The sequence below is a fragment of the Elgaria multicarinata genome, chromosome 4 (genome assembly GCF_023053635.1).
Source record: "Elgaria multicarinata webbii isolate HBS135686 ecotype San Diego chromosome 4, rElgMul1.1.pri, whole genome shotgun sequence".
Lineage (NCBI taxonomy): Eukaryota > Metazoa > Chordata > Lepidosauria > Squamata > Anguidae > Elgaria > Elgaria multicarinata.
Window position 1 is genome coordinate 81658039 of NC_086174.1, and position 27640 is coordinate 81685678.

Here is a 27640-nt window from a genome sequence, read left to right on the forward strand (position 1 = left end):
TTGTAAGTCATTCGTAACAGTTGTTATAGAACACTGAAAGTCACCTTGAATATAAATATAGAAACGCAACTGACATATTCATGTTTGGGCTGCAATGTTTAGCCAATTAAGCCCGCAAGCCTATGCCCACATATCTGGAAGTAAACCTTTTATCAGCTTAGGTTGATATACCAACTACGCCCTTATCTGGACAGAGATAGCCTAGCTACAGTTATCCATGCTCTGATAACCTCTCGCTTGGATTACTGCAATGCGTTATACGTGGGGCTGCCTTTGAAAACGGTCCGGAAGCTTCAGCTGGTACAAAATAGGGCAGCCCGTTTACTAACAGGGACTGGCCGGCGAGATCACATTACGCCAGTCCTTTTCCAACTTCATTGGCTGCCAGTCCAGGTCCGGGCCCAATTCAAAGTGCTGGCATTTATTGACATTTAAAGCCCTAAACGGTTTGGGGCCAGGTTATTTGAAGGAACGCCTCCTCCCATATGTACCTGCCCGGACCTTAAGATCATCTACTGGAGCCCTTCTCCGTGAGCCCCTGCCAAAGGAAGTGAGGCAGGTGGCTACTAGGAGGAGGGCTTTCTCTACTGTGGCACCCCGGTTGTGGAATGAGCTCCCCAGAGAGGTCCACCTCTCACCTACACTGTACTGCTTTCGTCGCCAGCTGAAGACCTTTTTATTCTCTCAATATTTTAACACTTAATTTTAACCTAAATTTAAATCTTACTGTTTTAACTCTGTATTTTAATCTTATATCAATTTTGCTGTGTGGTTTTATCCTGGTTGCGCTTTTTGTACTGTATTTTGTAATTGTGCTTTTAACCTGTTGGTTGTTTTATTGTGGTTTTAATTTTTGTGAACCGCCCAGAGAGCTTCGGCTATTGGGCGGTATAGAAATGTAATAAATAAATAAATAAAATAAATAAGCCCTATTGAACTAAATGGGATTTATTTTTGAGTAGACATATTCAGGACTGCACTGTTGTCTGTTAGATCATAAAGGTGCCTCTGATTATTCAGGCAAAACAAACAAACAAACCACCTGTTAAAGATACAGGACCCCTGGCCTGCTTTCCACATAGTCACCCAAATCCAGCAAGGCAATTCTTCCTTAAGACTGACTTAAATCCTACGATAAACAGACTTATTTGAAAGGATTCCCCCGCCCCCCTTCACGTCAGAATCGCTGAAACACACATTCAAAACTCTCTCCCCTCGGCACCAAGCCAGATCGCAGACCAGTGCCGTAAAGGGAAATAAGTAGCCATTACTGCTATACTTATGCAACTCGGGGCAGCCTCTTATACCTTTAAAAAAAAATGTTAAAGGGAGGCGGGAATAGGGGGAAGGTTTAAAGTTCTCCCAATGAGGCAACTTCCGATTACAGCTTTTAGCCAAAGGACCGGAGCCGAGATCAGACTCCGGCGTTAGTTGCTGCTGCTCCTCCATCTCTGAAGTTGCTTTGCTCTCCGCGGCGCAGCAGGTTCGCTCTAGCCTACAGCATTGCCCGGAGAGGCACATGCCCAGCAGCAACGCTGAAGCTGAGAGCGCTCAGACTTTGCCCTTTCTTGCTGAGCGAGGACACGGTTACTACCTGTAAAAGGCAAAGCAACTATCGCGCTGTGCTCCTTCGACGGGTACAGCATCCCGGTTCTTTGCTATGAGAAGTCACGAAGCGGCCGGTCAAGAGGCTGGAGAGTTTCCAGGTAGGTATGAAATGCCCTAAAATGGGATCCAGGGGACTCCCCTCCCCCATCTCGAAGGGTGTGAATTCGGGATTACCTGCTGCTCGGTTTTATGCGTGTTTACTCTTAAAGAAGTCGAGTTGATTTCAGGGCGTTTATTCCCAGTTAAGGATCCTAGGATTATCGCTTTGGTTCTGTGAAGTGTGGTGGGGCTTTTCAACTTTACCGGAGGAAAGGGTGGTAATTACTTCGGATTAATGTCGTTTTAGGAGGGGATGTCATCTCGTGTATCTGAGGCTAGAAAACTCCTGTGGTTCTTCAAGGCTCTTCCTTGGGGGGGGGGGGGGGAGAATCTCCCAAACCTTTGTGCCTCATTATATAACTTCGTCTTCCCTCCTATTTTGTTGCCCAAGAGTGGTGATGACATCAGTGGGAAGGGATCACTCGTCTTAATTTGTGCGTTGGTAGTTGACGGCCGACAGAAAGCTCTGGCGTGGGCTGGTCCATGAAGTCACGAAGAGTCGGAAGCGACTGAACGAATAAACAACAACAAAGTTGAATAGTAAAGATAACAAAAGGCATATAGAAATTAATTAAATGATAATTACAGAGGAGGGCAGGGAGAACACTTAACCATATATTAAGGACATAAAGATGCGCTATTACATTAGACCTTGATAGTGCAATCCTCTGCATGTTTGTTTATTACATTTATATTCCACCTTTCCTCCAAGGAGCTCAAGGTTGTGTATATGATTCTTCTAACCCATTTATTTCCTCCTAACAATCCTGTGAGGTAGGTTGGCCGAAGAGAGAGTGTGTGGCCCAAGGTCACCCAATGAGCTTCATGATGCAGTGGGGTTCTAAACCCATGTCTCCCCAGTGCTAGTTGAATACTCTAAGACCACAGTGACTCTCTGTATTTACTCAGAAGCTGTATGTCCTAATGTGTCTAATATATAAACAGTATATATTTTTAATCATTTAAATTCAAAAAGTGAGAGGGTGGTCCAACTTTCTACCTCCTAAGTAGATGCATCCCCTTCACTTCTGCTTCCTGTACGATATTTGCTGTTACATTTTCAATATCGGTCACTATTACACCTGATGACCTGCAGGCTCCTCCTCCCATACTACACCGTGGAACTAGTCTGAACTTGCAGCCCATGTGAGTTCCTGCCCCCACCCAACCTGCTTTTTATAACAGTTTTGCCTGATGAAGTGAACTGGGGATCTTGAAAGCTTGCACAATTTTGGCTTGTCACAAAAAAGTTATTACAGCAACATGGATTTTTAGAATGCGGTGACTTCTTTTGTTATGTCTCTCTGAAGGGAATGTACCTTGCTGATTTAGTTCTGATCACACGCACACTATTAAAGACAGAGTTTGGCCAAAATAAACAGATTGTAACCTTGTCATCCAGACATTAAAAAAGCTCTGAAGACCCTATTCAGATAGCCCTCTGAATCTATTTAGAGGGGAAGCAGGATGGTAACCCTTCTCAAGCCAGCCTACAGGTGTTCAGAATTCTTGTTAAAAGGTTTCTAAAATTAATTGACTGAAAGGCTACAACTGCAATAACACTTACAATGGAGTAAGTACCATTAAACACAACTAGATCTATTTCTGAGTAAACATGCATTAGGATAGGGTATGCCATCTGTGCTTTTAAACTCAATCTTGGAGGATTGAGTTTCAAAAAAGCCTGCTACATACTAGGACGTAGATTCTATTCTTCATGTACTTGATCATGCCCCAAGTCAGATTAACTTTCTTAGACTTGTACAAAATACCACCCAATGAGTGTGCTTTACATCTTTGTCAATTTCTCATTTCTACCAATTTATACCGTATTTCTTCAATTCTAAGGTGCACTTTTTTCCATATAAACATCTCTAAAAACGGGGTGCGTCTTAGAATCATGGGTGTGTCTTAGTGTTTTTTTTCTCTGTTGGTGGTACTGAAATTAGGGTGTGTCTTACAATCAATGGCATCTTACAATCGAAGAAATACGGTAAGGCTTGTAAACCAGATTTCTGGACCCTGAGCAAATGGGTGGGTCTAGAACAGATATAGTAGGCTCCCATAGCTTTGCTCTTACGTTTCTGTATTTCTTTACCAGTTGTCAAATTTATGAAAGCTTGGTTTGTTTCCTACTAATACAGCTGAAGACTGCCTTCCTTTTTATCTTCTAATATAAAGATAAAATATTTTTATCTTGGCACCTACATTATATGCTTTTAGACGCCAGGTGAAGACCTTTTTATTCTCCCAACATTTTAACAATCTATAAATACATGTTAACATGGTGTTTTAAATTTGTAATTTTGCATTGCTGCTGTTTTTATCTGGTTGAGCTTTTGTATTGTATTTTATATTATAGTTTTATACTGTTGTTTTATACTTTGAATGGTTTTAATTTTTGTGAACCGCCCAGAGAGCTCCGGCTATTGTGCGGTATAGAAATGTAATAAATAAATAAATAAATAAATATGTTTTAATTATTAAGACAATGACAGACCGCAGGCTGCCAGTGAAGGATCCAGAAGGTTCAGCAAAGAGCAGATATTTATAATGATAGCAACAGCATCGATCAACTTCAGTTCAATGATTTGCTATTCAATCCTGGGACCCTTCTTTCCAAAAGAGGTAAATGGACATATCACTTAAAAAAACAAACCTGCTGTGGAATTGCTTAATTGTGACTTCCCAGCACTTTGTTCAGCAATATGCATAACCTATAACAAGCACATTCACTTTGCAACACCCTATTTCTTGAATATGATGAAATCTGTCTAAATTGCATACTGCAAGTAGTTGCTGGGAAATGTGATTTTTGTTGTTGGACTGAGATGGCATGACTAAGAGATCATGGTTTGTATGTATTTCAAGAGACCTGTGATGTGACACACCCCAATCAACCCATGCCATTTTGAAACAATTTAATTTTTTTAGAACATATTTTCACATTCTGCTATAGGTGATTTATTTCTGTTGTACCATTCTCTTAAAAAAATATTCTAGTTTTCTAATATATTCATTTTTAAAAGCCAACTCCTCATCTTTTCTCCACAGCTGGGCAAGCTATGTTCTTTTTCTTTTTTTAAGTAGTTGCTATTAGATTTTGAGCTCCCATTCTTGAACAGCTGAGTAGACTTGTACTGCTGTGTTTTTAAAGAAGAACACAATAACCAAGTGACCTCTCCACCCCGCCCCCACCCAGGCTGTGCACACCATTTGTGGGGACACATAAAAATCCATTCCTTGGACACTTTGATTTAGTACTGTTATCTCTGATGCCAATATATATGTTACCCCCAGATTTTAACCCTGATTTGAGGATCAAAACCTCTTCTGGAAGCACCCCCAGAAATTGCAGGAGGCAAGCTTTGTGCAGAATAAGGGTGTGTTTAATCCCTATATGTATTTGGAGTATAGAGAAAAATGTTCAGATCACACCACTTAAGAGATACTTTTAAAATGAGGTCAGTGGTATATAAATCTATTAAATAAATAAAATTAGAGTAAAGCTTCCAAGGAGGTCTAAGTCTGGCCTCTCATTTAAAAGTAAGTATTGAGAACAATATGTTTTAATCTCTTCTATTTGAGAGATGTGCAAGGACACTTTTTGCTGTATGTTTTCATGTATAACACTTGGATCAAAGGGTTGTGAATTCTAGACCTACATCCAGAGACCTATCACACCAGAATCTTTCCTCAGATTCATATGTCTACCTTTTTACATATGGGTATTATCTACCAGAGTGCACCCCGATATTTAAAGTGCAGTGTGGGAATAAGCTTTGAAGTCCATGCATGCAGAATCTCATATGAACCAGGTATGGGGCATGTGGCTTTTTTCGTCTCCTGTCTAGTTGCAAGACTGCACAGCAGATGCCCTTTGATAACAAATATAACTACTTGGCGGAGTGCCTGGTAGATCCTGGGACAATAATGTCCATGTGACTTTAATTACTTTCCCCACACTTATGCAGAGTCTATGGAACTTGCATTGTGAGTATTATATGTTATCATGTATAGTTGATCCGGTGTGGTGTTTCATGAGCATTGGCTTTGTTGGACTAGGTTCCTGATACTAAGGGAGACTTTTGAATTGGAATTCCAAGGTCCATTAGCAACATTTTGTAAAGTGTATGCCATGTAACTATTTCCTGAATTCCAGAGTCTTTCATGTTTTTCTGAGTCTTTGTGTTTGGATGTTTTCCTAGGCAGAAAAGAAAGGTGCCAGTAGTACAGTAGTTGGACTCATTTTTGGATGCTTTGCATTATTCAACTTCATGTCATCTTTGATAATGGGCAAGTATGTAAGTATCAAAATTTGTGACAATGTTTGTACAGGGACAGAGCATCCTCAAATGGAAATTGTGTTGTACCATCTTCTAAGGTGTTGGACTGGGAGTTGGGAGATCCGGGTTCTAGTCCCCACTCGGCCACGGAAACCCACTGGATGACTTTGGGCCACTCACAGACTCTCAGCCCAACCTACTTCACAGGGTTGTTGTTGTGAGGATAAAATGGAGAGGAGGTGGATTATGTACGCCGCCTTGGGTTCTTTGGAGGAAAAATGGTGGGATATAAATGCAGTAACTAAATAAATAAATTACAGAACATACAGAAAATGATCAAGCTTGATAAATACCTTAGCATTTTTTTAAAGGGAAGGTGTGTTTTTTACGTGCGTGGAGTAGCTACCAAAGGTACCTTCAAGTATATCTGTGCTGTATGGATTTGGCAAACAGGTAAACTCATTTAGAGGATGCTGTCTGCAGATCTGGCAGATTATGATGGGATGTGAGGGGCAAGGTGATCTCTGAAACGTGTAGCATCCAAGGAAATTAGGGCTTATAGCTTAATACCAGTACCCTGAATTGTGTCCAGGATCCTGTGATCCCATGCTGGAAGGCAGGCTACAACAACTCTTCTAGCTGAAATGTTCAGATTGTTTACAAGGGACACCCCAGGTGTGTAACTGCAAGAATGTTTTGGAAATTAAAGCAAGTCTTGACAGCATGGGTTTGCAATTAGTTTCTGAAGCATGTGTGCATAAGGAAGAGACATTGTCGTGCAAAATTGGCAGTTGCAGGGCATATTCCCCCAAGAAGAAACAACACGGTCTCACAATTTACACTGTAACTCGGGCACGTAGATCTTTGTCACATATATTGTGGAAGCAAAGGATCCTTCTGAATTACTCTGCAACCAGGTGCCCTCCAGATCTTTTGGACTACAACTCCCAGCATTTCTGACTATTGGCCATGCCACCTTGGGGCATTATGCATTCAGTCTCTTTCCTAAAGCTGCGTTCACCTACAAAATAATGTTGCAGGGAGCTTTCATGTGACCCTTAAACTTTCCAAGTGGTAGAAGCAAGCTTGGGACCCACCAGTCCTGATGCAAATTTAGGATTATTTTTCTCTGTGTATTCTGTCGTGCATTTTATTGTTGTTCTTCTGCCATTTGGTTGCCTATTCACTGCACTTGGAGACACCTCCCTGAATCACTTCAGTGCTTTGGGTTGATTGGCCTAAGCATTGTGGAGGTGCTGAAAATAGAAATTGAAGTTTCATTATATTACCATACAGGGGTACTGATAGCAAAGAGTGCTGAAACAGCTAATTGCACCAGTTTACTTGCCATGGTGAAACTAGGTTAATTCACTTATCCATTTAGAATATTTTTAGGTGTGATAATGCTGGATGTAAGTCGGTGGGGTGGGGAGATGTTAAGCTCACGTTTCTCTCCCCCCCCCCCCGTTTCTTTCCTGTAAACTGAAAGAAAAGCAGTAGATTTCAGTAGTGTAAGTTACATAAATGTTTTCTGATAAAAAATCTGCAAACCACTAAGCTCAATTGTATTGTTTAATAATTACAGCTTGTACAAATTGGAGCCAAGTTTATGTTTGTCTCTGGAATGTTTGTCTCAGGATGCGCTACTATTCTTTTTGGGTGAGTGTATATATCTTATTTATGCAGCATCTTTTAAAAAAGAAATCCACTGTATTCTGTATTTCTACATATTATGAAAATAGTTGAGATCATTAAAATTACTTTTCACCAGATCTTGACTCCGTTCCTGATATTGGAAAGTCAGTGAACTTGAGCTGGTTCTTCCTTTTTATTGTAACTCAATCCTATCTCTTTTGATAATAAGCTGTAGTAAGTAGGCCATCAGTGTTCTCGTAAATCTGATATATTTGCCCAGATGTAACATTGCTGAGTTCTTTCATATTTTGGATAATTATTGGAAATGAAAATTACTGTCTTCTGTACCATATGAAATATACATTGACTACAAATGAGCATAGTAAAACTTGATTCAACAACTGTATGATTCAAGATACTACAAAAATGCTCAGCCGCTCTCTTATGAATGGGGGTGATCACTACATAGTTACACAGAAACAAGAAATAATTTGGGTAATGTAAGCAGTTGTGTAACCTGGGTTGGGAAAAGCTTCTGTTATGAAAGCTTGTCGAAACACGACACTTGAAAGGAAGTTGACCTTTGTGGTGTATCTTTGAAGAGTTCATATGTGCAAGTGACCAGATTGATATCTGCTTAAAAAGCAGCCACATAGAAGCAATTCCCCGTGCTGATATATTTTACAGTTTGCAGTGGCACAGCAAGAATCCAGATTGAATGGGGAACCCCTTGCTATGTGGAGTTTCCACAATATACGTGCATAGGTGAATCTATAGTAATATAAGATTTATTCCCATTTGTGGATTTAGATGGTCAAACAAGGTGGTTGTAGAACTGATATCTCCCACTAGGCTGTGCTACAGTGTCAGAAATTAAGGAGAAGTTCCTGAAAAATTAGGTTTGATCTTAATACACAATTACGGAGAGGGGGAAGGCGCCATACAGGGCAGGTGTCAAGGTTAGGCATGATTGGGCACTTGCTGTAGGCCCACACCCCAGCAGGTGTGACGAGCCCCCTGGACTAGCGCTTCCTCTTTACCATTGCATGCTATTTGTTCACCTGCCTCTTGCTCTGGTGCTGACAATGCTGGTGATGAGGAGGAATACTGGATGCCGCTATTTACTTGCTCATTGGCTCTCTGCCTAGAAAGCAAGCAAGTGGTAGTGATGAGGAGGAGGAGGAGGAGCCATGGCGGGTGGTGAGAATGACAGTGAGAGGTAAACTCACTGAGGCAGGGGCTCCATGGAGGGTGACTTGCACAAGGGCCCTCCAAAACCCGGAGCTGGTATTTAAACTAGACGCTGACATGAATCCACCTGTGATGTGGTCTGTATGCTGAGGGATCATAGCTTGGCGGTAGAGCAGGTGCTTTGCGTGCAGACAGTCCGAGGTTCCATCCTTGGGCTCCTGAGTGACAGGGCTGGAAAAGGCCTTCCCCAGAAACTGGGTTATGTGGGCTGACCTGGTATAGGGCAGCTGCTTATGTTCAAATGGCCAAAGCAAGCTGGGGTGGTTCTGCTATACAGAGAGGCAGAGAATCGGGTTGGGCACAGTTCAAGGTGCATGTGGCTTAGGAGCACTGGATGTGCCAATCTTTCTCTGGGGAAAGTTTCCCATACCTGTTCTCGAGGGCAGCTTTGGATGTTGCAGGAAGGGCTACAATCAGATGTTCACTGACTTGCAGGTCTGATATTTATGCTTCTCCATTCTAATGGGGAACTACCATAGGGGAGAGATGCAAACGCAAGATGTGGATATAAATTCTGCTCTTGTCCAAAGTGCAGTTCCATTTGGACGTGAAAGCAAGATTCTGAAAGCCAAAATCAGATTGCTGGTACCTGATGTCTCGTCCAAAGCTGCTCTTAACTGCAGACTGTTGCAGAACTGCATCTCTCTTCTATGGATTTACCACTGACAACAACTCAACTGGGTATAATTGACCAAGCCCTTTCCATAAAACAGGGGTTGCAATCCGTGGCCCTCAGCCTAATTTTCTGTGGCCCTTCACAAGCGATCCTATCGCTCCCAGGGCAGCAACTTAGGCAGGAAGAAAGAGAAAGAAGGGGGAGACGGTTGGGTAGAGAAGTGGCCCTCAACAGAAAAAGAGGGTCCCCCACCCTTGCCATAAAGAATAGCAGACAAAATGAGGTCTTGTGTCTTTTATATGAGGGCACTCTGCTAGAGATGTGTGTGCATAACGGACTGAAGAGCTGGATTCATTGTATTTTTGTATTCTAGGATATTGGACAAAGCGCCAAATGGGGCAATATTCATAGGGATGTGTTTTTTGGTTCGAGCAGTGGATGCGATTGGCTTCGCTGCAGCAATGACTGCCTCATTTTCTATTCTTGCAAAGGCTTTTCCCAATAACATCGCTACAGTTCTGGTACGTATGAAAAGTGCTTTGTATGTATCGGGGCTCCTTTTTCCTATTCCAAAACAACTCAGTTCGGCCCTGTGAAAACCCTGCCTTCTTTCCAGCTGCAACAGGCACCCCAGAGAGTTCGATTTCTGAGGAAGGAGGAAACCAATTTGGTCAGAATTTTGGTTTCCTGTTCTGTGTTTCTTTTGGTAGTGAGGGAGGGCCAGAAAATAAAACAGCTCTGCTGAGATATGAAAACTTAACAATGGCAGTACATCTTTCACCTCCCCTTTAGCTTGTCTGTCAGAGAATTGTCAGTATTTCCCTTCTTGTCCTCCTCTGTCTGTGATGGATGTGCATTCAGGGCAAAGCTTCACCATTCACACAGTGGTTGGATCCAGGATCTGTCTTCTGCAGGAGGGAGGGATCCCCAAAATTCAGGCAGAGTGACCTTCCACAAGTGAAAGGTCTCTCTGCCTGATCTTTGGGGATCTCTCCTTTCCCCCTGCCCCCTCCCTATTCAGCAGGGTCTGATGATTTTCCATGTAGAGTATTCTGGGGGCTCTATCAGCGCAGTTGATCATATGTGTAAATCAGGATCCAACTCAATTCTGATCATTCAAACATGTGGAGTGTAAAATACTTGTAGATAGAAAGTTGGTCTTGCCTTCTCCAATGTGGCATACAGGAGGAAACGGGGCTACATACTGCCTTGTATTTTGCATTTGTTGCCTGCAAAGAGATGATGTGCTTGGCGTCTGCTTGTTGATGGCTGTATCAAAGCATATCTATGTTCCAAAAGATCAGATGACATCCTGTGTTTGGCTAACAACTGCCCCATGTGCCCACATGGAATGGGAGGCCCGCATCATGCTCGGAGAACATTCTGGTGTAGTCCTATGCTTTGCGGAATGTTGCATCCGGAAAGAGTTGATGTGGCTGTGATATGCTGATTTGAAATGGAAAAGACTTCCAACTAATTACATGGCAAGGCCAATGTTGTTACTTTAAGAACTGACCTTACAATTGAGTACACTTCTCATAGAATCATAGAATAGCAGAGTTGTAAGGGGCCTACAAGGCCATCGAGTCCAACCCCCTGCTCAATGCAGGAATCCACCCTAAAGCATCCCTGACAGATGCTTGTCCAGCTGCCTCTTGAATGCCTCTAGTGTGGGAGAGCCCACAACCTCCCTAGGTAACTGATTCCATTGTCGTACTGCTCTAACAGTCAGGAAGTTTTTCCTGATGTCCAGCTGGAATCTGGCTTCCTTTAACTTGAGGCCGTTATTCCGTGTCCTGCACTCTGGGAGGATCGAGAAGAGATCCTGGCCTTCCTTTGTGTGACAACCTTTTAAGTATTTGAAGAGTGCTATCATGTCTCCCCTCAATCTTCTCTTCTCCAGGCTAAACATGCCCAGTTCTTTCAGTCTCTCTTCATAGGGCTTTGTTTCCAGGACACTTAAGGACACTGAGGCTGAATAGCAGTGTGAATTTGCTTATACTAGTGCTCGGGAACTTGCTTTGTTTTAGTATCTTTATTTTGAAGGGCAATCAGCCCTTTTTTGTTGTTGTTGCTGTGCTGCCAAATTTTGTTGACAAACTCTGCAGGGGCTGCAAAAATGGCTGGGCTGTGTGCTTGTCCGCCTTTGCTTTGAGGTTACCACCAGCACTTTAAACTGGGCAAGAAATGTACCAGCAACCAGTGTAGCTAGTACAGAATCTGTGCCAGTCTCTTTGCCACCCCCACCCCCCAAGCAGCTGCATTCTGTGCCAGCTGAAGCGTCAAACCCTTCTTTAAAGGCAGCCCCACATAGAGCGCATTCAAGTTGTCGAATCTGGATGCAACCCTCTGGCCCTTGACAGGCTAGGTTCACATGGAGAGCACCATTGTTGTTCTACTGGGCCAAGGAGACCATCTGACCTGACCATTTTGTTACCTTTCCCTTCTCTTTAGGGCAGCCTTGAAATTTTTACTGGGCTAGGACTAGTGCTGGGCCCACCTATTGGTGGCTTTTTGTACCAGTCTTTTGGCTATGAAGTCCCTTTCATTGTACTTGGATGTGTGGTGCTTCTCCTGGTGCCTCTGAACATGTACCTCTTACCAAATTATGGTAGGTGGATGACGATGATGATGATGATGATGATGATGATAATTATTTACATTTGTATACTGCCCCATAGCTGAAGCTCTCTGGGCAGTTTGCGATTCCTGTCAGCACCTTCCTGTTTCACCCTGGGCAGGAGTCGGCAGTTGTGATCTGTGTATTTTAATCTACCTCCATGAAGTTTCTTTCTTGGACCCTTTTCACACACATGTAAAATATTAGAATAAGACTGGTCACTCTGTTTATAGCAGTGCCCAGTGGAAGCTGGTGGCTCTGATTTTGGTGGATCCCTAAATCCATTCTGGGTTTCAGTCAGGACCAGTCAGAACTCTCAAGAAGCCATCCAAGGTGTTGAGCTCTATCCCCAAAATATTTCCGGAAACTTGTATAGCTCTTTTTAAATTGAGAATAAAATTGGCTGTATCATACTGCTGTTATACAAATCTATGGTGCAACTACACTTTGGGGGGATCTACACTACTGCTTTTAAAGCGCTTTAAAGCGCTTTGAAAACATTTTGAAACCTGTATATGCAATGTGTCCTGGGCCTAAACAGTTGTCAAAACTGTTATAAAGCGCTTTAAAGCAGTAGTGTAGATCCCCACTGTGTACAGTTCTGGTCATCACACCTAAAAAAAAAAAGTATTGTAGAGCTAGAAAAAGTGCAGAAAGGGGCAACTAAAATGATCAGGGGGCTGGCGCATCTCCTCTTTGAGGGAAGATTACATCCACTGGGATTGTTCTGGTTGGAAAAAAGGAGGCTAAGAGGAGACATGATAGAGGTATAGAAAATCATGCATGGTGTAGAGAATGTGGAGAGGGAGACATTTTTCTCCCTCTCCCATAACCTGGATTCATCCCATGAGGCTGGTGGAAGATTCAGGATAGATAAAAGTGCATGGTTAAACTATGGAACTCACTACCACAAGATGTAGTGACGGCCACCAAATTGGATGGTAATTCCTGGAGGAGAAGGCTGCCAATAGCTACTGGTCTTGATGGCTAAGTGCAACCTCCAGTAACACAGGCAGTAAGTCTGCATACACTAGTTGCTGGAGAACATGGGTGAGAGGGTGCTGTTGCACCTGTGTCCTGCTTGGAGGTTCCAGGTTGACAGCTGTTTGGCAACTGTGTGAACAGAGTGCTTGACTAGATGATCTGATCCAGCATGGCTCTTCTTACATCCTTATGTTCTTTAAACCTCTGGCTGGTTCTGACTGAAACCCACAATGGATTTACAGCCCCACCAAAATCAGACTCATCAGCCACCGCTGTCAATTACAGTAGTTTTTATCCCCAGTCTATAGGGGTCTTGCATAGACCCGCCTCCCTCAACCTGTCCCCTCCAGATGTGTTGGACTACAGCTCCCATAATCCCATCACGGTGGTTGGGGAAGGCTGGCATACATGCGCAGCAGGGTCCTTTTCTTAGGCCTTGCCTCTCATGCCTCATCAAAAGCTTTAAAAGCCACTTGCAGTGAGGTTCACAAGTAGGCAAGTGCAGATGGTTGGGAAGCACAGTAAAAATAGTGTTGCAGGTGGTGGCTTCCAATGTGCCGGGGTTGCTTGTTTCCTTTACGGCATTCTGAAATGCATTAAAGCTGGAGATCAAGAGTCCTTGGACTGTTGAAAATTACATAATAGTGGCACCATCGCCTGCCGAGCGTGTCCCAATCTCTTTTGATAAAACAAGTTCTGCAGGGTTTTGTAGCATTGGGCCAAGGTGTAATATCCACTCCCTTCTGAATCACCGTCCGCACTAATAGCGATACATAAAGAATAACTTTCCAAAAAGATTGACTCTTCCTTGTTTTGTCTTGTTGCAGATTCAACTCCTGGCAAAGATTCATTCTGGAAGCTTATTACCCTACCAAAAGTTATGCTCCTATGTATGACTATGTTTTCTTTAAGTGCATGTTTAGGCTTTCTAGATCCTACGATGTCACTATTTGTCTTGGAAAAGGTAGGTGATATTGCGGGGGACGAGCCTCTTGGGCTGGGCAGTCTTACTGGGGAGATCCACAGGCTTGCGCTGGCGGGGTGGAAGGGAAGGAAGACCAGATGCTTTCTCCCTTTCTTCCTATTCTGGGGTGTGCATGCGGCTTCCTGGGAACAACTTCCTTCCATTGTAACCAAATTGTGTACATCAGCTACAGGGTGGGCATACACCCCACACACATCTCCCATCTCACTGGCGTGTCTCGAAACAGGGAGGCTCCCAATCTTCTGCCTTTTTGTCTCTACCAGTGTTGTAATCTCACATCATAGAGGCAAAGAGGCATCATTGGAGGTTTCCTTGGGGGCTGGTGGCGGGGAGGGGGGCGTCTGAGGTTGGATCTTCAGGGGGGGGCGCCCTCCCAGGGACCGTAGGTTTATATACTATCAATCTTAAACAGGGATGGGCAACTTGTGGTCCTCCGGATGTTTTGGCCTACAACACCCATCATCTGTCACCATTTCCAGTGTTGGCTTGGGCTGATGGGAATTGTAGGCAAAATATTTATTTGTAGCATTTATATACTGCTGAATATAATAGACTCAGCAGTTCACAACACAGATATCAGGATAGCCACAACTTGCGCACCCCTGATCTAAAACGATCACACAAAATTGGGTTTTAAACATGTCCAGGTGGGTGGCAGGAAGTATCGGCTACAAGAACAGCCTCTTAACTATTAAAATAGGTAGCTGCTTTTTCAGTCTTCTCATCCTGTCTTGTAGCTTTAAGGCCAGAGGTAGGCTGAGGAAGAAAGCTTCAGAGAAGTGCTGGAGGCAGAGCATAGCGAAGGTTCAATCCTATGCATGTGTAGACAGCAGAAAAGTCTGGCAGCTCCCAACATTTCCCAACCAGCAGCACTGGGAGTTGTAGGACTCCTCCACCCCCCTAAACCTGCATAGGTTTGCAGCTTAGATGGAGCAAATATTTTATACTTACAAGGTGAAACCAAGTAGAACTGGTTTTCAGGGATCCTAAAAATTCAAAGTGCTATCAAATTCAAAGTAAGACAGATGTGCTTTCATGTGCTTGTCCTCGCCATTTTTGTTGAAATTAATAATACTATGTTCCGTTAGAGTAACAGGGCAGGGGCAATAAAGTTTAGTAAACTAATATAACGTGTTATTTTTATGGGATCACTAAAACATTGCTTTCTTTCTACAGTTCACATTGCCAGTTGGCTATGTAGGGTTAGTCTTCTTGGGGTTAGCACTCTCCTATTCCTTATCTTCACCCCTGCTTGGTTTTCTGAGTGATAAAATGCCGGTGAGTACACGTGTTTAAATGTTTCATTTATTCATTATTACATTTTTATCCCACCATTTTTCCGCTTGCAAGGAACGCAAGGCAGCTTACATGGTTTTTCTCCTCTTCATGTTATCCTCACAACGATCCTGTGAGGTAGGTTAGGCGGAGAGTCAGCAACTGGCCCAAAGTCACCCAGTGAGCGTTTCATAGCTGAGTGGGGGCAAGAGCCCACATCTCTCAATACTCTCACCAATACACCACATTGGCTCCAATGAAAATTAATATTTCCAGATGCAATGCTGGGCTATTGGTGGCTTCAAAGTTTGACATGCACAGAAGGCTAAACAATAGAAATTCCTGATTTGAGGACAAAATGCAGCAAATCCAATAGACCCAGTATAGGTATACTGTCATATTTCTGTGGGGTGTCCTTTGGGTCCTGCAAAGAGATGCTAAAGAGTCATAGTATGGATTATATCAAAAACTTGATATTGGCAATAATATCTGGAGGACAATGGAGTCTGTTCTAGGAAACGCTTTTATCAGTAAGTCTCATGATAGGGTGGGACCATAGCCCAGTGGTCGAGCGCATGTTTTGTCAGTGGAAGGTCCCAGGTTCAATTATGGGTAACAAGTCTGAGAAAGGCCTGTGCTTGAAACCTTGGATTACTGCCAGTTAAAGTAGTAGATGCACAAGGGGACTGACTTGATGCACAACATTTTTTTAGTGATTACTGTAGAGATTACTAATGAGAGGAGTTCTGCTCGTGGGATATTCCCATCGATAGAAGAAGGAAGGTGATTCTCACAAATCATGCTTTTCTCTCTACAGCCCTCTGTGTCCTCCAGAAATCTGTTCTGGATTGTTGGGGAAAATACCTCCGCAGCCCCTTCTGCAAGTAGAAAGCTCTTTTGGACCAGAGTCCCTTCCATGAGTGGAAGCAGCACTTCCATTCACAGAAGGGCAACTCAGGATCCAAGCCAGCCTTCCCCAACCTGGTGCCCTTGCGCCATTCCAGACTTTTGGCTACACTGACTGAAGCTGATAGGGCTTGGAGCCCCAAAAATCTGGAGGCAGGGCGATCAGGTTGGGGAAGGCTGATACAAACCATTGGATGGATATTGTACAGCTAAAACAAGAGCTTGACATAATGCTGTTTAAACAGTAGAAACTTGGACAGATGTCGAGATCCATGCAGGTCCTTCACAGGGTGCACCGACCCTTGGAAGGGAGGCTGGTGGGGGGTTTTCCCCCAAGATGGTGCCCTGTTCACTCTCAAGAAGCAACTAGTTCTAGGCTTCAGATTTAAGCAATGCTATTTTCCCACTTTCAGTGAATAGAGGTAATAATTACTTTTTCTGGTTTTACCTGTTACTGATTGCAGCAATCTTGTGCAGGGTGAGGAGGGTTAATGGTAAGCAGGGTACAAATACCTTAAGTATAACCAAACGTTGGCTTGGATGACCTTGCTTTTGATGTGGTAAAGGACAGAGTTATCTCTGCTTTCAAGGATCATTCCCTATCTCCCTGTGTGGTCGATATTTCTAAAAGCTGCCTGCAGAGATCTCTGAAAAGATATATCTCCAGTTTCAGGATTCATCTTGGAGACGTATCTTTTCAGAGATCTCTGCAGGCAATTTGTAGAAATATTGACCCCTGAATATGTGATACAGGGCTGAAATGTCTTGGGCTACTTCAAGGAATAAAACAATATATATTTATTTATTTATTTATTTCATTTCTATACCGCCCAATAGCTGGAGCTCTCAGGGCGGTTCACAAAAATTAAAACTCCTGCTTGGTCAGTGCTCTGCTGAAACTGATTATGCACCCTGGAACATATTAAGAATGTGTAAGCTACTTCTTTTAACAAATCCATTGGAAAGGGTTCAGGGAAAGCAGAATGTTTGGAACCCACCAAGATAAAAGTTTGAAAAGCAAAGGGCATCTCAAAATGTGAGGCCAGGTGCCCCTCTGCATGAGGCTTTTATCCTGCGATCGTGATTGGTTACTGATGGAAGTTTGAGTCAAGCTCCAGGGCCTCTTCCATGCTTTCTGAGCTTTATCCCAGGTTTTTTTTTTTAAAAAAGATCACAGATAATGAGCTATTTAAATTTTGCAAGTTGAATTTCTCTGTGAAAAGAGGAAGTGGCACAGCACAGCTAGTGTCTGTATAATAAAAATATATAGCTTACAGATAACGGAACCTGGGAGGCGGGGAGGAATCAGAACTGTGTGAAAAAGGCTGATTTTAATCCCTCAAAGAATACAGATGCAGAAGCCGTGGTGAAGTTGCAGGATAAAAAGCCCTAGATATGGGGCTTTGTTTGCACCAGGCACTGGCCTACTGGCTATCCTTAATGTCACAGTTCTGCTCTGGCATGTATGACGCGTTACCTTTCAGGTGCTTCACTTATTCATCCCAGTTGAATTAACTAAGATTTCAATTTCCTCAGCTGATTAACAGGTTCATTTTATTCAAATGTGATATTTTGGCAACAGTCAAAATCCTTCAGCTGTCTTATCTCTTGCAGCATTTAAGGAAGTGGCTGTTGGTCATTGGAGGCTTATTGACAGCATTGTGCTATTTTCTCTTGGGACCTGCTCCCATCTTGCACATTGAAAGGTACTGTGTACTTCTTTCATTTCTTAAACTTTGGTAGTTTGCTTTTTCTGAAGCTTTTACATTGACCAAGAAATCTAAAAGAATGGACATGTATTCTCTTCCCTCACAAATCTAGCTTTTGTACCATCTTGTATCCTGCCAACTTGTGATAGGCACTCTTTACTACTTCGGACCCTAGTCAAGAATGAGTGCTATCTAACTCTATTGCCTGTCTCAATCCTCAGCCCCGCCACCATTTTTGAATGGGATGCTTAGGAACATGGTTAAACAAAATCTATCCCATTCAAGAAATCCACTGCTATTTAATTTGTATCCCACCTTTTTTCCAATGTACTCCGGGTAGTATGCGTGGGGATAGTCCCAAAAGTGAGTAGCTCCATATCATAGGAACAGAGGAAGCTGCCTTACAATGGCTGGGTTCAGACAATAAGATAACCCACACTAAAGCATTGAGTATGGGTTGTCACTGAACCATGGGTAGTTGTTGAAAAATGTGTTATTGCGTTGTCAGAAACCAGCTGGGATAACAAAGCATGGTTTACTAACCATGAACAACCCACTGTTCACAACCCCGTAACAAAGCATGGGTTCTCTTCATGGTTAACAAACTGTGGCTTGTTGTCCCAGCTGGGCTCAGACAACACAACCCACAGTTCAACAACAACTCATGCTCAACGATTGAGTATAGGCTATCATGTTGTCTGAACCCAGTCATTGAGTCATCCCATTGGTTTATCTAGCTCAGTATCATGTATGCTCTGACTTTCAGCAGCTTTCTAGGTTTCCGCTAAGAGTCTTCTCCCTGCCCTACCTGGAGATCCTGGGAACGGGACATTTTTGCATACAAACCATGTGCTCTACCATGAAACTACGGCCTTCCCTGAAAAGGTGAAGAAGGGACATGCTTCCTCCTCCCCACTGGTGGGTCCCAAACTCTTGTGTCCTCCTTTCTAGCCCTATCCCCTATGCAGTTAGCTACTGGAAGATATGTAGAGTTTCATGACTCAGCAGGGATTCAAAGCCAGTCTCCCCAGTTTCGGTCCAACAGTGCTCTGAAAACAGTATCTTTGTTATTCTGTGGCAAAATGTAAGGACCTTGCTTGACCTGAAAAAGATGCCATGGAAGTGTGACTTCAAATCCCTGCCATAGTATCACTGTGGCTGATACTATGGCAGTTCCTCATGGCTACTAGCAATCCCAGTCTATTCCCCAAAAGTGTATGTAAAGGAGCCTCGCCCACCTGGTGCCCTCTGGCTGTTTTGGATTTCAACTCCCATCAGCCCCAGCCAGCATGGCCAAGGGTGAGGAATGCTGGGAATGTTTGTCCAAAATATCTGGAGGGGACCAGGTTGCTGTAGATGCAAAGAGGTTTTAAAAATCTAAAGTATACATTCAATGGAGTCTTAAAAAATCTGCTTATCAGCCTGTACTTTGGGATACTTGTCCATGATTAACAAAATGCCGATTCCCATGACGCATTCCATCATTGGGAGTGACTCTAGTAGGAGAAAGGATGTGATGGACTCTGGATATACTATGGTCATATTTGAATTAAAGATATAATGAAGTGTTACATCATTTCCTCAAATTATTTTAAGGTATCTTTATTTTGCAGCAAACTTTGGCTCTTTGTGCTAATACTGGTCCTGATCGGGTTTTCTCTTGGGATGAGCGGTATCCCAGCATTCCCTGAGATACTCAGTTGTGCATAGTAAGTTGATAAGCTTTTAATTTATTTTATTCTTTCATGGCAGTTCATTGCGAAGCTAATGAGAAGCCTATCATTTGTTAATAGTCAACATAATTACCAAGAGATCTGTGCCAGGATTGTTCTAGATATGCAAAGTAGTTTAAGACAAATGATGAATTAAGAGTCTGGCAATGGGCCAGTTTGCATGTCATGGCTATCCAGCCTTTAAACAAACTCTGGGTAGCCATGAACAAATGGCAACAAGCGAGTGGGCTGGCTCCCACCTGCCTGCCCATTCTCTCCCTGGGTTGTTCATCGTGATGTCTAAAACTTGGGGATGTTGGGGAAGGAACAACCCAGACTTGTAACCAAGAATAAACCATGTTTGCTCTGGTTTCATTATCTACAACACATAGTTAACAAATTGTGGGTTATTTGTGACATGCAAACCGGATCCATTCTACTGTTGAATTAGCTTCTTCCTGAGGCTTATTGGTTCTCTCACCTGGTATATGGAGCACAGGTGCTGTTCCTTGTAATTAGGATTGTGCTTTGCCTCGGGCCTGAAGCCTGAACCCTTGTCGAAGTGGGCCGATGTAGCCCACCTTAGCACGAATCCGGTTCAGGACCAGATTGGCCTGCCTTGCTTGCCGTAGTTTCCAACACCATTTCCAGCTGCCATAGTTTACAACACTAAATCTACAGCAGTCCAGAAAGGAAGCCAGACGGCTTGCTGGCACATGCAGAGGCCTCAGGTAAGTCCCCTGGGGTGGCAGACAGGCAAGTGGGATAGGTAATGGCTAAGAGGGCCCTTGTGCCCAGCTTTCCCAGGCCCCCACGGGCACCCGGGAAACCGCAACAGCTGCCCCTGCTTCAGATTTGGAGCTGAATCCGAAGTGAGGCAGCCCGGGACCGAGGCAGCCCGAGTTGAATTGGGGCCAATTCAAAAGCTCTGAGTCAGCCTCCCAGTCAAATCAAAGTGGAGCTGTACATAGCCCTACGTGTAACGAAGAACAAACCATGTTTGCTCTGGTTTCATTATCAACCACACATGGTTAACATACTGTGGGTTAATTGTGACTTGTGATTCAACCGTGGAACAATTCCACTGTGGAATTAGCCCCTTCCCCAAGCTAATTAGTCCACTCACCCAGCATATGGAGCATTGGTGTGGTCCCTTCTGCTTCCCATGCCTATAACTTGGCACAGGATGAGATGGTGGTTTTGTAGGCACTGGGAACATTTTTAAGAGCTGGTGCTCCATCATGATATTCTCCCTTCAGGGAAAACAGTAGGTGGGGGAGAGAGAGAAAGATCTAGTGGGACTCCAGCTGCTCATAAGGACAAGGCAGCTCTGTTGTAGATGCTGCTACTTCTGCATCTACAACAGAACTATTGTTTTTCAGACTGCTGATGGCCAAACCGTTGAAGGTTTCCAAATGAAATTTCTGTATCTTTGGGAATAAACTCTTGCCTTTCCTTCTGCAGTGAGAATGGATTCGAGGAAGGCCTAAGTTTGTTAGGGCTGGTATCTGGACTCTTCAGTGCCGTCTGGTCCCTTGGGTATGTATTGTTGTAAGCCACTTTAGGAGGGCTTCTGCCCTGAAATGCGGCCAAGAAATGTTTTACATGATGACTGATGATGATATGGAATGCCTATCTTAGGGCTCATCTACACCAAGCAGGACATTTGACTATGAAAGTGGTATATAAAAGGCAGGAGCCACACTACTGCTTTAGAGTGGTACTGAAGTACACTGACAATTGTTGGGGCCTATGACACATCTATTCCAAGCAGGATATAACGCTCTGAAAGCAGTATGAAAGTGGTATATGGAATGTGTCATGGGGCCCAACAGTTGTCAGTGCACTTCAATACTTCTATAAAGCAATAGTGTGGCTCCTGCCTTTTATATACTGCTTTCATACCACTTTCATAGTGCAATATCCTGCTTGGTGTAGATCAGCCCTTTGTCACAATCTGATGTACTCATAGCGAACTCATTCTCCAAGCCCTTATCTAGCCTAAACAGCACCATTCAAGCATGAGAGGGAGCTATCAGTGGGCCCGGGGAAGGCCAAGGTTTGCAGAAGTAGGGAAAAAGAAAAAAAAAACTTGTAATGGGAGTTACCCCACCCCAAACACCCAAAACCAGCCCAATGAGGACTGAGAATGCTTAGCTTTTATGGGACGCTGAGAGTCTCCTCAGGAGAGGAGGAAGAACACTGTGGGGAGGGAGAGTATCCTGGAAGGATGGGCATGGCTTCCTGGCTGAACTCCAGAACGGGATTCTCCACACTTTGCTGCAGGTGGTAGGCCTATACAGTTTCAGTGGGTCTATCAAGAACGGTTATGCGCCTGTGAGATGGGTGACGTGGAAACAGTAGGCCATGTTCTGCTGTATTGCTCCTTTTACCGGGATTTGCACCAAACATCCCTATCTTACAACAAACCCCCGGTAGATCAGACGAATGCTACCTAAAACATCTCTTGTCGGATCAGAATCCTCAAGTTACTCTACAAGTGCCATAAGCCAACAGAAATTGACGTTGAATGGTTTTATTGAACAATATTTTAGTTTCAGGTTGGGACTGTTGTGTTTAATACAATGACTTTCTGTATTTCATGGATGCATTGTATCGGGTTTTTAAAAATTATTATTGCTGATGTTTTCTGCTGTACTGGTGTGTGACCAAAATAAATAAACTGAAACTGAAACAGTTTCTGGGGGGGGGGGTGTCAAAGAGGGGGCCATCAAGCAGTCTGCCCCTTCTGCTTTTTTCCATCCTGAGCCTGAATGCTCTGCCTCCTGTTTTTGCACAGTAGCTAGAGGGAGGAGTCACCTGGTTTACCTGAGCTGGCACTGCCCTGCCTGAACTCTTTGTGCACTGTGAACACCCAGAGGACCCGAGGTGTGTTCCAGTGTGTCCTTGGAGTATGTTCTTGATATCAGTCAGGCCAAGGAGTGGCTGCACAATCTTCACCTGCCGCTGCTACAGTGCAAAAGGCATGATGGAGTCTTCTCCTTTTTCCACGTGAGCTAGAGAAGCAGCTGTTTTTGTTGCACCCTGTCTCCCTGCCCCATAGCAGGTCACTGGAATGATTGTAGGTCTACAAGAGGGGGGCTAGGGTTAGGGTGCCTTGGATGAAGGGCTGTCAGGCAGAGAGGCATGGGATGTCCTTTAAATGCCCAAATGTCCTTTAAACTCCCCAATCCTGCAAGTACTGTTGCAACATTAAGGGGATTTGGGTAGGGGGTGTTCCCTACCTGGAGATGCCAGAGATTGAACCTGGGACTTGCTACAAGCAAAGCATGTGCTCTGCTATCATGTTTGCCTCTAGCAGAGAGTTTCATATCTCCAGTATTTAGAGAACTCTGTGTTATCAGCTAATTAGGTTATATAATTTCTCCTATGAAAAACATACAACCTGGCTGTGGATTGGATCCAGTGTTGACTGTCCCCCAACAGAATGGAAACCACTGGCGGATGTCCCTTCCCCCATGCAGCCTCCATGCTCTACAGATCTGTTGCAAATTGCTGGTGGACCCTCTGGAGCATGTCTGAAGGGTTGCAGGTGGAAGTGGAGCAAGGGGAAGCCCTGGTGCACAAGCAGACTTTCGATTTAACACTGTTGTTGTGGGTCCGGTAGATTATAAGGCCAAGTGCAAGAAATGTACGAAGTTCAAGATCATTAAGATGGTGTTCTCCGATGACTGTCAACTTTGCTTTCCTTCTGTTGGGTCCTTCTGTGCTGTTAACCCAAATCCTACTGTTGCACTGAAAGCTGGTTCTGAGTATATTGGTAAAGGACTACAATCATGATGTTTTCTTCTCAAGCCACCATTTTGTACTACTTGGCAGGCATTGGGATAGGTCTGAGTGTCTGGTGACTGATGACCTGCAGTCCTCTGGAGGACAAACAGGCACTTCTTCATTTATGCTTTAAAATTTAATTTTTTACATGAATGCACTATTGTCAGTTGCAACATATTTGGAGAGAAGAGCTGTATTAGGCAAATTCTTAGAAGCATTAAGTGTAAATATTTGAATGATGTGTGATTTCACAAACGAAAAATTAGAGGGGAAAATATGTGAACAAATAAAAGGATCCTTTCAGATTCTTAGCATATCAACTGTTACATTTATAAACTTCCTTTTGAATGTGACAAATGATTTATTGTTTCTTGAAATAGACATTGGAGCAAGCTCAATCAACCACGAGCGCAGCTCAGAGCTCAAAGTCCTTGACTAAGATGGGGTTATTGGAAGCACAGCCAGGCCTCCCACTCCTCGTAGTGGATTGATATAGGCTCAGTTCACACCACCATTGAGAAAAGTGTTGTCTGAAGAGAAAACTCTACCCCGCGGTGGAGTGGTTTTTTAAAAAAAGAATGCTCCACCCTGAATCTCCATGCTGCGCAGCAGAGAGTTCCTCCAAAACCATTGTGTTGTGTGGAGGGCTCTGTGGAGTTTCCTAGTGGCCATAGAGTTCCCTGGCAAGAGTGTCAAAAGGAGGGAATGCCACTCCACAAGAGCTGCTGGGATTATTATTTTTGCAGCAATGGCTGATGGGATACCATTGGGAGGACTGGGGGAGGAGAGAGGGTAGAGGAACTGTCAGTCAAATGCTGTGTTAACTTTTACTGCACTCCACAGGAGGCTGCACCCACACAATGGTGGAGCTGGCACATGTTATGTGGTGGGTACCCCCTACAAACTCCACCATTGAGTGGAGTGTTCCAACAACAACAACAACAACAACAACAATAATAATAATAATAATTTTATTTCTTGCCCGCCTCTCCATTTTGATCGAGACAGGGAACAACAAGAAATGATAAAATACATAATACTCAATTAAACATAATATACTTTGTTAAAAAAAATCCTAAAACATTTTAAAAACATCTTAAAAGTAGAGAAAAGTGTTGTGTGAACTGGGCCATTGTGTCTGCTGACATACTGCAGGGAGAAGAGGGCAGCAGGGTGTCCTGTAATAACCTTTGGGGGTCCGTCTGTGTCTGGCTGCTGAACTGAATCATGCCCATATAGTTCCATGAAGTAAATTTGATTTAATCACTTGTGCTTTCCATTACCCATTCATTTCTAAAGATATTAAGGTGCCTCTTTCCAGCGGTGGTTGGTGAGGTGGGGCAGAGGGCAGGAAAGAAGGAAAGGAGGTGGGCACCAATAGAGAAATGATGACAGGGGATCTCAAAGGGTACACTGGAACTGTAGTTTATAAAGCCCAATGGATTTTGAATCAGTGGCTGCATTTACTCCAAACAATGAGCCAGACTTCCAGAAACTTCTGGCTTATCATTTTCAAGCAAGCATGCTCATCCGCACAATCCAATTGTGTCCACTTGACTCCTCCCAGGAGCAGGAATGGCTCCAGTAACCAGGAAGTCATGAAGTTTAGGGTTATGTCCAGGCTGAGACTTCTGGGTTGTTGTTCCCCTAACAAGCCAGAGCCTGCAGCTATGGTTTGAAATCTGCTTATGATTCCTGGTTTGTTTCGGAGCAACAAGCCAGGATTCCCAGTTTAGATGCAATGCTAAGCCTTTTCTTTCTGGTGAGTTCCTGATTATTGAAGACACTCCCGCTGGCAGGAGGTACCAGGCAAGAGCAACAAGGCAACATGCTTGTGGATGATAAACCAGAATTCTTGCTTACTCTTTTGTGCAAGTATGGCCAGTGACATAGGTTAAACAACCCAGTCTTCTCTGATGTCTCAAAGTAACTGCACCTTTGAGCTCTCCTGTCTTATAGAGGACAGGAAACCACTGCTACTTCTGAAGTGGAGGGAGTCCCCGCGTCCTTACTCGTGACCAGTGTTATTTCTTTTTTTAAGAAGTGTTGTCACTTGACAGTTTTTTGTAGGGTTGTCTTTGCTTTGTAAAAACTCCCAAGAAGTGTAACTTATGCAATCAGGGTACAGTCCTCTGGATGCCAAGTTATATTTTCTCAGAGCTATATTAAATTCGGTATCTTTCTTCTCTGGATCTCTCTCTAGGTCTTTTGTAGGTCCAACATTAGGTGGATTCCTAAATGACAAGCTGGGGTTTGAATGGGCTGCAGCCATACAAGGTGGATTACCGCTGTTAAGTGTACGTAAACCAACACTCTTGACTTGACCTTTTATGATGGTTTGTGCCTGAAACAATACTAATTTACTAATCAATTTCTTTCTCTCAAGGGACTGGCTGTAGGAATTTTGTATATCTACGAGGCCGCACGTAAAAGGTACTGTGAAAGTTACTCTTCCTCTTAAAACCTAAAGTAAAAAAAAATAGTCTAGTCTTGATTTTCATTTCGACTACAAATAACTCATAACTTGTTCAATCTTTCCTGTTTGGTTCCTGGATTATTAAACTGCTTTGCGTTCAAATAGATGAGCAGGTTTCCAAATATCTCTTAATTCCCGTATTCGCTTTGAATGCTGCCCATCCATTGTAGCCAAATAAACTGCTGAAATATCACTTGCCTTGCCAAACATTCACATTATTTTGGTGCTGTTCAGCATCCTTTTATTTCCCTGGCTGCAATTTTCCTGGTGCAATTTTACCTCTACAATGCTCTGCCTTACTTTGTCCACACTAAGGTCCAAAATAGACATTACATGATATGTGTTTGCACGTAATATTTCACTTTTTCCTTTTTTAAAAATGTAGCTGCTGTGGAAAGGGTGGCTGATTAGGATTAGGTCTCTGGTGCAATCTTGCCTTCCACAGGTTCTATTTTGCCAGGGAGGGAAGCTGTCTCTGGCACCATTGACAAAGTCTGTCCAGGGCTGAATACCGGCTTTGGGGGGTGGATAGGTTGTGGGGTGGGGAGAGATTTCTGTTGGGACTAGTTTGCCCCAGACACTTTCATTTTATTGTCTGTGATGATTCCCCTTGTGATACTGTTTGCAAGCATCTGTGATATCGCCATCGCAGCCAGTAGTACTAAATGGTAGACTTGGGGGATAATGAGATGGAAGGCAGGGAGGGTAAAGAAGGAGAAAAATGAAGAACAGCAGTGAAAAACCATTAAATTTGCAACAAGTGTTCCAAACCCCTGAAACAGGAGAAACTCTTTGGGGCTCACAAAAGGAGATAAACTATTTCATTCACCCCTAATCATGAAAGGCTTTTATGCAGGCTGAAAACATTCAGATTCTTTCCTTTTGTTTTGTATAGGTCCTGTGCTGAAAACCTGGGAACAGAGCAAGAAAGATCTCATCTCTTATCAAGTGAAACATAATTGGAAGTTGGTTTCTACCCAAACTCGTGGCTAATTCAAGAGCATAATGCACAAACAAGGCACAAGCAAATGACTTTTAAATGTGGCCGTCTCTTTCATACTGCCCTATTATGACCTTGGAATTTTTCTTATCGCTGCAATTTACCAGTCCGTATTTGGAGGATAAATGCCTTTTTACACTCCTATGCCCAACTGAGCTGGTTCTAACTGAGAGTCTTACAGATGCCTGATGGACAGGAGAAAGGACAGGAGAAATATTTTGCACAATGGGAAATAATATATTGCACAATATGAAATATGTTCAGTAATACCTGACTTTTGGACTTTAATATCACTGATGGCCAGTACTCAATAAACTTTCTTTAAAAGTTCATTTTGTTTATACTTTTCAAGGAACACTGTGCTGAACTTTTAAAGGAATATTACAACGTAAGACTATTTACCTACTAATATAAAATAATTTGTTCCTTTATTTGTTCCTTTATTTTATGCTTAACTTCCATACCGATACTTGCACATTATGGCTCATGGCCCTGTAATATGTGGTACTCTGATCCAGAGCATTTTTTATGCTTTGGTGTAAACATTGCTCCTGTCAATGTGGACTTTCCCACATTTCCTTCAGAAGAAAGGATATGCGCATCCCTTTTGCAGAGACGGAACTCCCCCCTTCACTGAAGCGCATTGCCTTCTCCTGGTGGATCGTGTTCCTACATAGAGGGAAGAG

General features: G+C 43.4%; 1 protein-coding gene across 1 annotated transcript; it reads left to right on the plus strand.

Moving 5' to 3' along the window:
* Positions 1-1414: 1414 nt before the first annotated feature.
* Positions 1415-27640, plus strand: SLC18B1 (solute carrier family 18 member B1). The gene is made up of 14 exons (XM_063125710.1): positions 1415-1706; positions 4196-4335; positions 5916-6011; positions 7579-7652; positions 9869-10016; positions 11950-12106; positions 13927-14063; positions 15261-15362; positions 17880-17971; positions 19588-19683; positions 21151-21225; positions 25682-25775; positions 25865-25911; positions 26850-27640. Exons 1-14 carry the CDS (start codon positions 1661-1663, stop codon positions 26911-26913), a joined length of 1368 nt encoding a protein of 455 aa, XP_062981780.1. The 5' UTR covers positions 1415-1660; the 3' UTR covers positions 26914-27640.

Coding starts and splice junctions, on each gene's coding strand:
- SLC18B1 (XM_063125710.1), top strand. CDS start 1,661: ATGAGAAGTCACGAAGCGGCCGGTCAAGAGGCTGGAGAGTTTCCAG. Junction 6,012..7,578: donor CTTTGATAATGGGCAAGTAT/GTAAGTATCAAA, acceptor TAATAATTACAG/CTTGTACAAATTGGAGCCAA. Junction 25,912..26,849: donor TACGAGGCCGCACGTAAAAG/GTACTGTGAAAG, acceptor TGTTTTGTATAG/GTCCTGTGCTGAAAACCTGG.